General features: G+C 53.2%; 1 protein-coding gene across 1 annotated transcript in view; it reads left to right on the forward strand.

Moving 5' to 3' along the window:
* The first annotated feature begins 340 nt into the window (after nt 1–340).
* RAB6B (RAB6B, member RAS oncogene family) overlaps nt 341–16,313 on the forward strand; it is a 61,252-nt gene continuing 45,279 nt past the window's right edge. The window contains exon 1 of the mRNA XM_027061812.2: nt 341–554. Coding sequence (XP_026917613.1) covers nt 485–554 — 70 coding nt within the window. The 5' untranslated portion in view covers nt 341–484. The remainder of the gene's footprint in view (nt 555–16,313) is intronic.

Below are 16,313 nucleotides of genomic sequence, written 5' to 3' on the forward strand. Positions count from 1 at the left end.
GAGTGTGGGCTCGCGGTGGGCGGGCGGACGCCCCCAGCCCCGCAGCGCCGCGGGCCCCGCATGACATCAGAGGCTGGGGAGCGCGCAGAGCGCAGGCGCCGACCAAGGAGGGAGACGGGAGGGGGCCGCGGCGCGCGGCTCGAGAGAGCGCTCCTCCGCCCCGCGCGCCGTCCCTGCGCCCCGCTCCGCCCGCGCCTCTCTGTCCGCGCCGCGCCTCCGGCGTCCAGAGCGCGCCCCTCGCACCGCAGCGAGCGCCGCCCGCAGCAGCCCAGCCCCAGCCTCCTCCTCCGCCGCTGCCGCCGCCGCCGCCGCCGGACACGCAGCCGCAGGCCGGGGCCGGGACGCAGCTGGGGAGTCAGGGACGCGCGCAGCCAGCCCTTCCCCCTCCGGCTCCCGCACCGCCGGCAGCCTCCCCTCGCCCTCCTCCTCCCTCCCTGCTCCTTCGCTTCTCCTCCTCCTCCTGCACGGCCCGGCTGCCAGCACCATGTCCGCAGGGGGAGATTTTGGGAACCCACTGAGAAAATTCAAGTTGGTGTTCCTGGGGGAGCAGAGCGGTAAGTACCCCGCTTATTCTCTTGGCTTGGCGCCGCGCCGAGGCGACCCCTGCCGCCAAATCATCCGCTCCGTTAGGGCCCCGGCGCCGGCTCGGAAAGGCCCCTCCAAGCCCGGGCGGAGGGGAGGGATGGGGATGTGGGGGTCGAGGCTGGCTCGGGCGGGGCCAGGCAGGGGAGGGGCCCGGGGTAGGGATGGAGGGGGCGGTGGGCCCCAGGTGGGAGTGAGGGTGGGAGGTGGGGTGCGGGGCGAGAGCTGCGGGGCCGGTGCGGCGCGGCGGGGGGCCGGAGGGCGGCGGCTCGCTCGGCGGCGCCGGCCGGGGCGTGAAAGCGCCGGGCTCGCGGGCTCGCTCGCACTGCGGCACCGGCTGCGGGCGACCGCGCAGGTGGAGGGGTGCCCGCGGGGGCCGGGAGAAGATTGGCGCCCCTCTTCGGAGAACAAGGCAGGGCCGGCGTCTGGTCGGAGGGCTTCCTGCGGACCCTGCCGGACCCATGTTTAATGACGGGCACGTCCGGGCCCTGGAGCCCAGGGCCGCGGGGGAAGGCCAACACCTGTCTCCTGTGGAAGGAGCGGGCGCAGGGTGTAGGGGAACCGGGCGCCTACCTCCCCTGGCCTGCGTCCGACTGGGCACGGAAGGTTCTAGACGCTGCCCTATGCCAGCGTGCTTAGTGTCTCTCGGGCTCAGGGTCTGGGCGAGGACAGCTAGGGTTCCCTGGTGCGAGGCCGATTTGGGGGATGGTACAGGGCGCCACGCACCAAGAGGCGGCGAAGCCTGGCGCTGGGCAGAGAAAGGACCAGGCGACACGCCCTGCCTGGCTTCCCAGCACCCCTCCTGAGAGCGTTGTCGGCGGAGGAGGCTTCCCACCCCCACCTCCCAGCTCACCGCCAGTCTTGGGGGAGGGGAGGTCACCGTGGCAGCCGGCCAGGGGCGGGGGGTGGGGGGCGGGTTGGGGGAAGGAGACAAACGGCTTCCCTGCAGCCCAGCAGCCTCCCCAGGGAGAGCATCTCTGAAACCCGGGTTGGCCCCAGGGTGGGACGACCAGAGTGAAGAGTGTGGACCCCTCTGACACCTGTAGGAAGGAGTGGTTCTCAGTGCACCTCTCCAGAGGCCTCTCCCCTGGGGCTGCAGAGGCGCAGGCTGGGCCTTGCCCAGCTCACCTCAGGAAGAACGTGGTTGCTGGGGACAGCACCCCCAGCTCTTGTTTTGCAGACCAGTCCAGTTCACCTGGTTTGGTGCCTGTCTGTACAAGGAGCTGAGACACAGGCAACCTTAGGAGGACCTTGTGGGCTCAGGAAACAGTGCTACTGTGGTGTGTGTACATGTGGGTTGTGAAGGTCGCATGGCAGTCTCCTGTGTTGCTGCTCATTACCTGAGATGGATGGTTGAGAGAAGGATGTCAGACATGGTCAGACCCTAACACGGGGGTGCATCCTGGGGCCAAGCAGGGCATTTCAGAACAAGATCAACTGAGCCAGCCAGTCCTGTGCCCTGGACTCTGAGTTTCTGATTTTAATAGAGTCCAGTTTCAGAGCTCACTTTTCCCATGCTTGCAGGGATTTCAGGGGTCTTCACATCCCAGTGCTTATGTTACCCAGCCTGGAGCCCTGGGAGAGAACTCTGAAGGGATCAGGCATCCTGGGAGTTGAATTCCTATGTGGTTTGCCTTGAGCAGAGTTTGAGGCCTCTCTGAGCCTCAGTTTCTGCCTCTGTGAAATGGTTGTTTGAGGGCACTTCTCTTCCTCCTCCGTGTTTCCCCTGTGCCTCTCAAAGGGCCTGGACCCTGGTAGGTTCTCAAGAAACATTTGTTTATCCCAAGTCTGAACTTGCTTCAGTAAAGGACCAGGGCTTTGATGAGACTGTCTCTTGTGAGTTTGAGTGAAAACTCTGGACTCATTCAGAATCTCTTATGGGTTGAGGTCCCTGAGGAGCCTTGCAAACCCCCTTTGTTCCTAAATCACAGAAATGAGAGTTTAGGGCCTTAGAGATAGAGCCCCCACCTTGCATGTGTAGATTAGAACTCTGAGCCCAGGGGTGGGGAGGGCTTGGAAAGAGAGAGAGCCCCCATCCGTGTGTTGCTAGCACTTCTGGGGCTAGAAACCACATCTTCTGTTCCCAATCATTAATGTTGGGAATCAAGATGACCTTGAATTGGGGAAACAAAGAATTGGGGAGCCTTCCAGAGTTGAGGTGAGGATTGCCATTCTCTGACCAGACTTGTGGCTGGGTTAGGTGACCTAGGAGGAATGCTGGGCTATTTGGCTGGCGGCAGGGTTTGTGGGCCCTGGGAACACAGTCATTAGAGACAAAAGACTGCCATCAGTGAGTTTGGCTATTGGCTACTCTAGTTCCTTCTGGCTGGGATCCCTAGGGCCCTGAGAAGCCCTGAGTATATCATTAGTGGGTTGTGTACCTTGTATTCTGCATGGCTTTTGGGACCCCCCAAGTTAGGTGGGGATCATATGCATCCCTGAGCCTGATGGGATGGGGGGGGGGATTGCCTTCATAGCTGTTGCTTCTGACTTGCCTGCACACAGTTTTGTGTGTGTTGATCCTTTGTGCCACTGCAGTCTCTGCAGTGCAAGGAGCCCCTGAGGTCTGGCCCTCCTGCCACCCTGGCTCTCCCTCTCTATGTGACCTCGGAGGGCCCTCACCTTCTATACCTGGGACACTTGGGCCAGCTGAGCTTGACAGAGCCTTCTAGAGGAGCATGCATGGGTCTTCCTATATGAGCTGACTCCCTTGGATAGAGGCCAGGGGAAAGGGCTGGAGGGATGTGGCCTTCCCTTGTTTCCTGTGCCTGCTATAGTGGTGGCATCTCCCTAGACCAGTAGATGAGGACAGCTAGATTCCAAAAAGGAGTACCCAACCCGAAGCCCAGTGATGAGAAGAACACCCTGAAATAGATAATCCCAAGAGGGCATCAAGCCTTCAAAGATACCAGGGCCTGGTTTGAGTGGGAAGACCTTAAGGAACCACTCTAGAGAGAACACCTCTAGCCCAGGAGAGAGCCTTCCTGGCAGCAGAATGACGCTGTCCCCTGGACCATGGACTACAGGCTTGCTGTCTGTGTCAATCTGGCAGGGCGTGGGGTTGTGGAAAGGGTGCTGTAGATCTAGAATGAGTAGATTCTTTGCAGTAGGAAGGCTGTGCAATGCTGCTGGTGTTCAGATGGCTCTCTCTGGGCCTTTTGGCCATGGCCTTGTGCTGATGGCAGTGGCAGGGGATGGTGTGGAGGGCGAGGCACACTAATCTCAACTGTGACTCTTGGTGACATCCAGAGAAGAGAGGCATGAGCAGGTGTCTTAGGAAAGAGAGGGGGCCTGGGGGACACATGCCTTCCTCCTAAGTTCAGATGGCATTCTGTGGGGGTTTAGGCTTCCTTCAGTGCATCTGGGTGTGTGGTGGGGACTAGGGATGTGGGATATGCCTGTTGGGTGTTCTAGCCTCTTCTGATCTCCCTTCCCTTTGACTCCTCCTGCCAAAGCAGGAAGATTGAGGGACACCACAAGTTGGGTCTGTGTTCCCAGGCTGAGGCCAGCAGGACAGCTTCTCTCTCTGACCTGCCTTCTCCTTGTCCCTGGCAGTTGTGCTCTGGAGGTGCCATCACAGTGAGCATGATGGGAATGGCATTCTCAGAGTATACAACACAGTGACTGTGCACACAGCTTTGGCCATTTAGTCATTTGTTCACTCATCCCTCTCCCCACCCCCACCCATCACTCTCTCCTTTCCTCCTTCCATCATCCATTTATTTATTTAGTCAGGCCTTTGAGTGTATCCCTGCCTCCCGGAACTTATGGTCCACTGGGGACTTCAGACATTTGTGGATATAATTACAGTAAAGGTCTGTGCAAGCGAAGACAAGAGAACAGCTGCTGTGGAAGCACACAGCACGGCGTCCCACCCACCTTTGTCGGCAGGTGTCAGAGATGGCTTCTAAGGCTTCAGAGGAGGAGATGCTTCTATAGGCAACTGGCTGGTGCTCCTTTGGTGGGCTGAGTACAGGGAGTAGGTCTTGCGAGGGGCCCACCCTCTCGAGGGAGCTTTGTCTGTTCTCCCTGCTGTGGAGAAGAAGTGTGTGGGGGTGGGGAGCAAGAGGATGAGGGTGTCTGGCTTGCCAGTGCTGAGAAGGGGCTATCCCCGACTGTCATCCCATTCCTCTGGGTTAAGGAGTCTTCAGTGCCCCTCCACTGCCTGCAGGGCTCCCCCCGCCCCTCCCAAGGCCTGGCTCAGCCTGACCCATGCCCTCCCACCACACACCACCCATAACCACATAGGGCGCCCTTGGTTGGCCTGGGGATTGTATCTGAAGCCCATCCCGATGTCTCCTTCCCAACACCTCCCAGATCCCCTCCCTCTGCTGTGCCCAGCCCACCTGGGCGCTTACCATGGAGTAGCTTTGGTTTCTTTCTGAGCATTTTTAAAAAACTATCACATGTTGCCCCATGACCTGTCTGTTGTCTCAGTTATTCTGGATTTTTAAATGTTTATTAGCTTTTTAAGAAACAAAACCCCTAACTGAATTTTAAGCCCCTCAAATGTGAATTTAAGCACCTGAGAGGACTAGATCTTAGTTCCTTTCCCCTTCTCCCCATCTGCAGGAGACTTTTGCTCATTAAATATCTGGATTTAAAAATGATGAGATTATCCTCACTGTTTGATATTTACTGATGGTCCATCAGTAGATTAAAAGTGAGGGGAGTCAAGGCAGTTTGAAGCAGGATTCTTCATCCTGACACCTGCTGCTTTCTCAAGCTGGGAGATTTTTACCAGAAACACTTAAAAATCTTTCACACTGGGTTGAAGCCTTTAGCCTTGGTTGTGCCCAACCCATAGTACATCTCACAGAAGGTGAAATTCTCAAGGGACTCTTATCCCCACCACCTTCTCTAAAGAAATAAGAGAAAGCAGTAAGGCCACCAGAGGTGGGAAGGAAGGGATATGCCCAAATGGGATGTTGCCAGAGCTCACTGCGAGATTGGACATAAATCCAGTTGCTCTGTTCCTTAGTTTCTGGGTCTTGTTTTTGCTCCTCCCACTTTTTTCCTTCCTTTCCTCAGTGTCTGGAATGATGGCGGGGTACCTTGGATGTGGGCCCAGAATGTTGGCTTTATTTGTTTAAAGAGGTGTGCATGAGATGAGAAAATCAGATGAGACGCCATGATGAGAATTAACCTGTACTTGGTAGAAGACAAACGTGGCACCCTCCATGCTAAGGGTCAGAGACAAGAGAACTAACCAGAAGAGAGAAATGAGACCGTTAGATTATGTTCTGGCTATGCAGATGTAATAGTACTGTCTTTTTTGTGATCCCATTATCATTTGCAGCCCCCAAATTATAATGAATCCAAATAAAATACAACAAAATAATCTCATTGTCCTTTTTTGCTTATAACATCCATAAACTCAGCCAATGAATATTTAACTTGGTAGGTGTTACCTTGACCTTGCAAACTCCTTGGGGGCAAATCTGAGGGTGGTACTATCTGTGTCCCATCCAGGCTGTGAAGTCTCTCTGTCCTTTGCACTCTGTGCCTTGCGCTGTTGCTGAATGAATGAACCATTGAATGTGCAGTGCTGCCTGATCTTAATGTAATGACTTAAAGAAATTATTGGGCAGAACCATTGATCAAGGTGAGAAAAGATTAGAGTAAAAAGCAAAATCCATAGACATCAGAGGTGAACTGCTAGAAAAACTGTGCTGGGTATTTTCTCAACTGTCCACTATCATCCTTTTCCATTTCTCAGCACAGAGAAGAGAAGATGGGGGAGGTTGCCAGGGAGAAGTATCAGACTCACGTTGAGATGGGCAGCTTTGTTAGAGCCAAAAAGGCCCCAGGAAATGGGGCCCCAGGCAAGGCCTGAGGGCACTGAGGCATAGGCCAGTCTCTGCTGCTTGGGACTCAGAAGGAGAGGAGAAAGATTCATAACACTTATAAACTCCTAGGGGTTCTTTATTTTATCTTAGGGCTTGAAATTTCCAGCTTTCCTTTTTATTTTCATAACTTTTGTCCTAAACTAAGTGGGATCTTGTTTTAAAAGTAAACATTCACTGCTATGAGTACTTTGTCATTTTGGTGAAGTGATTTATTTTTAGTAGAAAAACAGATTTATTCTGGTCTCTTGGTAACAAGACCAGTGGGAGCCCAGGTGACTCAATCACGTGTCCTGGGCCAGGCACCACCTGTTCCCAGGTGGGGGCCTACCCAAGGGACAGGGCAGGGTCCAGGAAAAAACAGATGATATCCTGCTCCTGAGGGCAGAAAAAAGCCTTAAAAGCAAAGGTTACTTCCAGGAAATGCATTAGAACACTGGCCACCTGATGCCCCATAGTTGCTGTGGGTAGTGGACCAGGGAAGAAGGAAGACTTCAGTTGTGTGCGTTCTGTGATAGAAATCACAGCTTTCTTCCAAGAGCTGGATGGACAGTTGGGGAAAGGGCATGATGCCTTAGTGGGATTTCCCCCAGAGAAAGGGACTTCCAGCATTAAGTTAACCAGCTCACCCAGCTTCCCCTGTGGCTGAAGATGAGGTGTGAGGGCAGGTCACAGAGGCTGGCCATGAGCTGGGGCTTTATTCTGAGGGAAGTGGGGAGCTGGTGGAGGATCCTCAGCTGGGGAATGGCTCAGTCACATCTACACCTAGGAAGGATTGTTTATTCTAAGGTTTGGAGAGGATGATGGGAAATGGAGCTAACCTTCCTGGGTTTCCGTGTTCTTCCTCCAGTTAACCTCAGATGGCATTTAAGAATACACTCTATGCCCTAGGCTCCACACAGGGCACTTTTCTTTCCGGCATCCTGTGATAGATGTGAAATTCTCCTTGTTTTGCATGTCAGGAGACAGGGGTTCAGGGAGAGCAGGTCATGGCCACAGACTTACTGCTAGTGTGAACCTAGTCCTTGAACCCATAGTCCATGAACCTAGGTCACTATGAGAAGCACATAGTGATCTGTTAGACCTCATGCCTCAAAGGCAGGCTCAGGCCCTGTTGTGGGGAAAAGAGGACAGAACACTGAGGCCTTATAGACAAGAGGTCTGCCATAAATGTCTCCTTGGGAATCATGTGCCAAGCTCTTTGCTGAGGAATGGATCACAACATGGGGGTGGGTGGGAGGAGGTCTTTGATTCCCTTAGGCTGGTGAGAGGGCACTGGGGCCCTGAGCAGAGAGGAGGGCAGGGGGATAGCTCTAAGAAGCAAGCAGTCTCTCCAATCTGATTGAGCTGGATTGCATATCAGACACTGCATTCTTACATAGAATGAACTGCTTATTTGGGGTGGTTTGAAGGGAGTTGGTTGGAGAGGATGTGGGGCAGTTAAAGCCTTCCCAGGTCAGTCCTGCACACCATGGACAAGATGTCATCTGGGTTCTAGCTGAGAACTAAATCCTAGGAAGGGAAGAACCAATCAAACTAAGTGGCTGGTTCCCACCTGCTCTGGGGTAACCCTTCTCCTGGCCTCATCCTTCCTTCAGGCCTGGAGATATCAGGGCCCGGAGACCCTGATTCTGTTTGGGGTCAACCACCAGCAGCCTCTGTGGTTGGATAAGCCCACGGTGTTCTCTGGCTTTCTCAATATATCCTCGGAAGCTGCTGGATGGATGACCACTCAGGCTGATGGAGCTCTAACTCTGGTCCTGTAATTCACAGCTAGCTCAGGGTATGATGCCAAGTCAGTAACACTCTCAGCCTGGAGATTGCATTGCTGGCTAGAGAGGTCAGAGAAACTGCAGAGATGAAGGCATGTAATCAGGGCCTCTGCTAATTATATCCCCCCAAACTCCCCTGGACAGTCCCAGTGCAGAGTCCTCTCCAGTCTGCTACCTCTTTTTCTGGGAGGCATTCTTGGCCCTCTTCCCTGGTGTGCCCCCAGGGCTCTGTGGCTCCTCTCTTCTGACGGTGTGTTTGACTCAGGTTGCCAGGCAATCGGGATGGGGCTATCCTGCCCTCCCTGCTGGCGGGCAGTCATTCCATACCGAGGACCTTTGGTGAGGACAGCAGAACAGGTGACAGCTCCCAGGTACCCCTACTCCAGGATACTTCTTTCTGCAGCCAGGTGGGTGTGTGGTAAGCAGAGAGGGCTGGGAAAGGGCTGGCACCAACAGGGGTGTGCAGTCACCCCACCAGACCAGCCCCAGCTCCTGCTCCAGCACCATCACTTACTGGTGCTCCTAAGCCCTGCACTTCTGCCCCAGCCCCACTTCTCACTCTCTGGGTGGTGCTGGGATATAACAGGACCACCCTGTACTCATTTTTCTCATCAGACAGCAGGGCAATCCTTACCTTGTTGAGGTTGCATGAAGATCTAATACATCAGTACATGGCGCACGGTGAATGCTCAAGTGATAGGTAATTTTGTTAATGAAACAGTGACAGCAATCCCTCCTTTTATAGATGAATGAGAGAGAAGTAGGGTGGAGGTTTTGAGAATCACCCATTGGTCCTCTTGTGTAGTGAGCTGCATAGCCTACATCCTTGTGATCTGATTGGTGGAGCTGTGTACCCATTTTATAAACAAAGAAAGTGTGTCTTGAAGAAGAAAGGCTTTAGCACAGATTGCAGGACCCAGAACGGTTACTGCTAACTGGGAGGAGCTCCCAGGCCTCTGACTCCCTGGTTGGCATTTTTCCACTGCCCGTCCCAGCAGAATTGGGACAGATTCACCTAGCCTTGCTCTGCTGGGCCCCCACAGCTGCTCCCAGGAAGAGCACCTCATCTTCACGGCTCTGTAACTTCCCCAAGGACAAGGAGTGCAGCCTGGGTAGACCACAGGGGCTGAGGCTTTGCCATGTTGTGATTAGAACAGTGCTTGGTGAGGTAGGCAGGTGATAAATCTCAGCCAGTGTTAATGTGACTATTAAAGCACACAAGCAAGGCTGTGGGTGTGGTCTGCTGGGGGAGTCAGGGAAGGCTTCCCAGAGGAGGTTTTGCATAGTGAGAGGGAATTCATAGGCACACAAGGGAGGCATCTCGAGCGGAGGGCCCAACTATGCCAAGGTTGGGGGCTGGGAGGGGCTTGGAGCTTCTGGGGGAATTGGGTGTAGTTCAAGGTGACTGGACTCTGGCGTAGGTGTGGGAGGTGAGGTCGTGAGCATAGTTAGAAAAAATCATTGAACCTGGAGAAGTGGGCAGGTTCAGGCCTCAGAGAATCTTGCTTCTACATACAGGGTCTATGTCTTCCCTGCAGGCAGTGGGGACCCCCAGGTGGTTTTGACCAAGGAGGGACATGCTCATGGATTAGAAGACAAAGATGAATATGGCCTGATTGGAGGCAAGAGATGCAGGCAGCCTGAGCCAGGCCATGCAGGGAACAGTCAGAGAATGGAACACAGAGGAGGGTTTGTGAGCCTGAGCTTCCAGCTCTGAGATTTAGACCTCTGGGTACATAGATTTTATTGGTTCTTTCTCTATGTGGTGAAAACTTTGGGGCAATGAAGGGTTGTAGGGGAGGAGCTCCTGTCCTTCTCTACAAGGCCACGCTGTACTCAGATATACCCAAACTGGCCTCCTTGAACTCCTCTGTCCTTCCTGCCTCCACAATGCCCTGGGTCCCCTGACTGCTTCTGTCCGCCAAAGGGGTGCTCCAGGGCTGCTGGCTGCCCTTCCAGACTCTTCCCCTCTGCCACCTGCTCAGGTTGGTTATTAGATAACTGTACCCCTAGCCTCCTGGTCTTTGGGTATATGAACTTGCCTGCCTCTCTGGTCATTGGGTGTGTGAGCTCCCCTGGTCCTTTGTGCAGCCTCTTCTCACTCCTTCCCTTTCTGGGTTCCTCTTCCAACAGATGCTTGACCCACTGTCTTTGCTTTCTCCCATGGATTCCCTTGCTCTTCTCTGATGAATTCTAGCTCCCCAATAAGCTTAGGGGCCTGTGAAAACTTGAGGGAGGGCAGCATTATATAAGGGAGAGCCCCTCTCCCTGACTTGGAGACAGAAACCCAACCTCAAGTGGCTGCACAAAAAGTGAATGGCAAGAGCCAGGGAGCCAGAGTAGAGGCAGGGGACTGCCATCCTGAACCCAGCCCTAGACCAGAGAGGGCAGCCTGTTCAGGTCAGTTGATGTAGTCCCCTGCCTGTGGGTCAGCTCATGGTCTGTTCTCAAGGACTGAAACCTCACCCTGCAAAGTGACCCCTGCTCCCTGTCCCTCCTGTCTTCTGCTCAGGTGGTGCCCATGCACGTTACTAAGTACCCAGCTGGGTATTCCTTTGTCAGTGTGGCTAGTGAGTGAAGAATATCCTAATTGTCAGTAATCAAGCACATTTTAGTCACTGCCCATGGCCCCCCTGAGCAGTGCCAGATTAATCATCTGAGGTCACAGTGGGTAAGGAGACCCGTCCCCTTGCTTGGTGCTCAGCAGAGGTGTCACTCTTGCCTGGAGTTGCTGGCCTGGAGAAAAATAGACCCCGAAACTGGCCACAAGCAGCTCAATGCAGCCTTGACCATTTGAACCCCTTCTGGTTCCTCCATTGCCCCTACCCCTGGGGCAGAGGCAGGACCAAGAGACCCATCCCTGGTTCAGGACTGAAGAGCTGTGATGGTGGCCTCCACACGAGAGACAGGTCCCACTGAGGATTGTGTGCTACTTTGGAGACGTGGAGAAAATGTTCTGTTCTGACCCTGTTGATGAGCAGGGAGTAAACACTGTGCAGAAGAGATTAAGTGAAGCATTTAGAACAAGTGTTTCTTGTTTCCCCATCCAGTGAAGGGAGAGGGCTAGGAGGACAGAATGGGGAAGGGAGAACCATGGAAGTGCTGAGATGGGGAAGGGACGTGCTCTCACCAGACACAGATGGACCTAGGTGTGCAAGTGGGCCAGCACTGGTGCCTTGGGAAAACCAGGGTGGTTTGCAGCTCTGGGCGGCAGTGCCGTGCATCCCAGGTTCTGTCCAAATAGAATGGAGGGCTGGAGGTTCCCGTGGAGGCACTGGTGTGTGCTGGGTACAGGAGTGAGGGGACCCATTCTGTGTTCGGGTCGAGGACAAGGTGAGGAACCAGGGCTGTGGCTGCTGCTGTGAGGAGAGTTGAGGACTGCCAGCCAGGTAGAGCCGGAGTGGAGAGAAGGGCTCTTACCTTGTCCTGGGGGATGAGAGAGGATGTTCAGCAGCACCAGTGCTCCAGTGCTGGGCTTCAAGGAGCAGACGCAGGTTTGTCCCTCCCTCCCAGAGTCAGGTAGGCTCTGCCCCACTGGGACCCTGCAGTTCCCAGCTCGGGCGGCCGTGAGTAGGGTCAAGTCTTGGGACCAGGAGATCTTTGTTTAGTTCTGCTCTTCTCTGAGTAGAGAGCACCTCTGAGAAGGTTTCTTTTTAGGCAGAAAAAAGGCTCCTCCCAAATTAGTCATTTTTTATGATTGAATACCTGTAGCGCCAGGATCCAGCAGTTCTCTGATTCCAGTTAAGTCTCCCCTCCCTTCCCCCACATCCAGCCAAAGCACTGCAGCTGCTGCCCAGATCGGAAGATAATACAGTCCTGAAAAAGTGCCCAGCTAACCTCCCACCTTGGTTCTCTCACATTTACGTCAGAAGAGGGCAGAGCCCAGCTCTCTCCTGCCTCCATCATGCAGCAGAAGGGCCACTCAGCCAGCGTTCTGGTCTGGAGAGCTCGTCCATCCACCTCAGCTTGGAGAGGGCTGGATGTGATGTGCAAGAACTGTGCAGAGCAGTGTGCAAATGCACGATGTAGTCGACACAACAGGGGCCCGGCTTTGCCCCCATCCCCCCCAGCCTCTGTCCCAGGCCATCTTTTAGCTTCTGCCTTGAGGCAGAGAGACCCATGAGATTCTGCTGCAGGCGACCAAGCCACCTCACCACTATAGGAGAGGATGCAGAGACTGAGTGAAGAGTAGAGGTGGTGTCTCTTAGGAACGTGTAAATGGTCGCGGCAGATGCGACCTCAGGTGATGCCGAATGAGTCATGCCCTTGCATAGCACTCCCCTTGAATGCACATGGAAACTGAGGCTTGCCTCTGGCCAGTATGGTATGGCAGAGGTGATGGGTGTCCCTCCCATGGTTATTTCTGCAGAAGACCCCTCTTGCTGGCCTTGAAGACATGAGCCGCCATGTGTGAGAAGCCCTGTGAGGGGTCATGTGGCAGAGAACTATGGGTGGCCTCTAGGAAATAAGAGTGGCCTCTGGCTGGCAGCCCCACCAAATTGGAACAAGCCACAAGGAACTGAATTCTGTTAACAATCACAGCAGCTTGGAAGAGGATGCCAAGCCCCAGAAGGAAGTGTAGCCTTGCTGATACCATGATTACAACCTTGTGAGTCCCTGAGCAGAGGACCCAGCTAAACCATGCCCAGACTCCTGCCCACAGAAACTGTGAGATAATCAGTGTGTGTTACTTTAAGCCGCTAAGGTTGTGGTGTTTATTACACAATAACCAATAACTACTACAGATGGGGTGAAGATTTTCCAGGGAGCAGACACCTTAGCGATGCCTTTGTTTTGCAGACAAGGAGTTAGAGCATCTAGGAAGGGGCCAGGAGCTGCCCCAGGTTAAGCAGCTGGCTGAGGCCACCCAAAGCAGATAAGAGGGAGGCCCCTGGGAGTGGGGTCCTGTTTCCTGCTCTGCTCTTGCTCTTTCTTCATGTGGCCTTGAACAAGCCCTCTTGCTCCCTGGGCCCCCAGTTTTCCTGTCACATGCTGCATCATGTCACATGTCAGGACTGGATCAGACTTTTATCTAGCTGCTTTTTTGCCATGACTTGGTATTTTGCGGCCACTCAGATCTGTATTCCTTCTAGAACCCAGGCTTTTGTGCCTTAGTGCAGTTTACTCTGTGCTGCTCCTTGGCACTTCCTGTGTTGCGTGTTGCTACTGGGACTTTAGGAGGCTGGATCTCCTTGTCCTGAGCACACTTTGGAAAGCCTTATGGGCTCAGAGAAACCTCTGAAGTGGAGATCTGACTGTGAACCAGGAGAGATCCTGTCTGACCATGACCCTGGTGCTCTATGATTCTGGGCAGGTAGCCCCCTTCTCTGACCTCACATCTCCTCAGCTCAGTGAGGGACTTGAGCAAGATTAAATCTAGAATCCTTGATGACTCATGCCACTTCTGGTGCAGCTTTTGAGAGGGCTTCTTAGGGAACCAGAGCTTGTGGGATGGGGACTGGATGAGCCTGGCTACCATCTCCTTGTCCTGGTCCCCAGGCGTCCAAGTCCAGAGGGCAGACCTCAGTATTGACTCAGGTCCCGCTGTTCCCTCCCTCCAGCCTGGCCCTCTGGCCACCCCAGTGCCTGGCCAGCAGTTGTCCCTGATTCACAAGGGCTGGAGACACAGTGCACCTCTACCTGCTGGGTGGTCCTGTGCCCACTCCCAGGCCTAGGGTCCTGGATATCTAGAAGCCTTCTCTACCTCCATAACAATGATCCCCATCTCTCAACTTCACCAGGAAGCCATCCCCGCTCCCCAAGTGAATTGTGAGCAGGTGACCTTGAGTCACCTCCTGAGAGTAGGAGGAGGCTTCTTTCTTTTGACGTAAGGGCGAGTCTGCATGTCCAGTCTTCCGCCTACAGCTGGCTCTAGAGGTGCAGGGGCTGGGATTGTGCCTGGTTGCCCCCTTGTCAAAGCAACAAGGCGAGCAGCAGTGGGCAGGCTGTGTGAGAGTATACACAGGAGAGAAGAAGCCATGGCCAATGGGAGTGCCAAGAACAATTCCCTATGCTCATGGAGACCTCAGAGACCACACCTGTGGATGTCCAGCCCAGGGGCTTCTCAAGGGGGCTGGAGATCCAGGAAGGTTCCCTGCCTACATTAGCCTGCACTCTGAACTGCCACCTTCCATCTGCCTAAACAAGGTTGCTCTCTTGGCCAGACCATAGCAGTGCCATCATGGATGGGTGCTGGGGGTCCATTGTCACAGGACCACTCTCATTAGTCCTCAGCTGACAACCTGTGAAACACACGCCATGCCTCTCAGCACTGCCTGCCCATTCTCACTACCCCACCCTTCTCTCCCTGTTAGTGAGGCTTTTTACCATCAACAACACCAGCAATATGCTTCAGGAAGAAAGGATAAACATGAGCATGTATACTACTTTGCCAAACTCCATGCTGTGGATGGGCCAAGAGTTCCTATCAGTTAAATAAACTACCAAATTGCATTAACACCAGCCTTGTCAAAAAATCAGCTGCTGGTGGGAATTTAGCATGTGCTCTCTCCTTCTCTCAAACAAACATACATGTCCTCACTATGAATTCATTTTTCATAGCACCTGTGCTGCTGCTCGGGCATGTGGACATGACTGGCCTGTGTAGGGTCTGAATGGAGTTAGGCTGAGTTTCAGGCTGTTCTGCCTACCCCACCCTGGCTCTCCAGGGAAGCCATGCCAGAGGGTAACTGTGTGTGCTGTGTGGGGGCTGTAGCTGGCACTCAAAGCTAGCAGGTACTGGTGCTGCCGTTGGGACCTGGAGGGGAGACCCTGCACCTTTTTGAAGCTGATAGGAGTGTTTGAGATGCATCAGTGAGGCAAAGAAGTTCCTGACAGCAGGTGCACTAGTTGTGGTCAGGACCAGCTCTGCAGTCCACACAAGCTGTATGGTCAGGTCTCAGGTGGTTGTCAAGAGGTCCTGCAGATGCTGTCTTGACAAGGTTCTTAGTTTCACAGCTAAGTCACCAGGGGGATTGGAGAGTTCCCACACACACTGCAGGATTGACCATGCTGGATTGACCATGGCACCTGCTGGATGGACCATGTGTGTGTGTGTCTCTGTGTATGTATTTGCATGCATCTCGGTGCACGTGCACATGTGGTGGTTACACATGGGCTCTGCCCACTGAGCTGATCTGTCCAGGATTGCTCAGCCTCCTGGCCCATGGTTAGGAAGGTTCACAGCAGCTTCCCAGCTAGGTTCTCGTTCTGTAGAAGACTAAGTTGATGCCAAATACACTTACATTCTGGTTTCTTAGGAAAGCATCATGTGGACCAGAATGTTTAATAAATCAGAACAAGCCATTTGCTGAATGTGCCAGGAATCTGAGAGTCATGGATGTGTGTGTGTATGTGCATAATTTTTAAAAAATCACCATATTTCTTCTTTAACTTTTTATTTTGACATAATTTTAGGCCTTTAGGAAAGTTGCAAGAATAGTACAAAGTCTTCCCATGTGTGTCTTTCACCCAGAATGTTAACTTTTTACTGCTCTCGTAGAATTCATAATATGAGAGACGAGGGTAGGCATTTCTGCCCACATTATACATATGAGGAAGCTAAGCCTCAGAGAGGATAGTAACTAACCCAAGCAAATAAGTGACAGAGCCAGGATTAAAATCCAGATCTCTCAGATTTTTAAGTGCATGTACGCATGAGTGTGCAGGTGTCCTCCTCTGCCCAAAGAACTTTCTTCCTTGTGTTGTGGGTCTGCTAGCAGTGAATTGTTTTGGCATTTGATTCCTTTTTTCACCTTCATTTTTATTTTTATTTATTTATTTTAAAATATTTCTAAATGTTTGTTTTGAGAGAGGGAGAGAGAGAGAGAGCACATGTACATAAGCGGGAGAGGGGCAGAGAGAGAGGGAGACAAAGAATCCCAAGCAGACTCCAAGCTGTCAGTGCAGAGCCCAGTGAGGGGCTCAATCTCACCAACTGTGAGATCATGAACTAAACTGAAATCAAGAGTCAGACACTTAACTGACTGAACCACCCAGGCATCCCTCACCTTTTTTAAAAGACTTTTGCTAGGTATAGAATTCTGTGTTGACAACATTTTTCTTTTAGTACTTCAAAAATGTCACTTCATTTTCTTACAGTTTGCATGTTTCT

The sequence above is a fragment of the Acinonyx jubatus genome, chromosome C2 (assembly GCF_027475565.1).
Source record: "Acinonyx jubatus isolate Ajub_Pintada_27869175 chromosome C2, VMU_Ajub_asm_v1.0, whole genome shotgun sequence".
NCBI lineage: Eukaryota > Metazoa > Chordata > Mammalia > Carnivora > Felidae > Acinonyx > Acinonyx jubatus.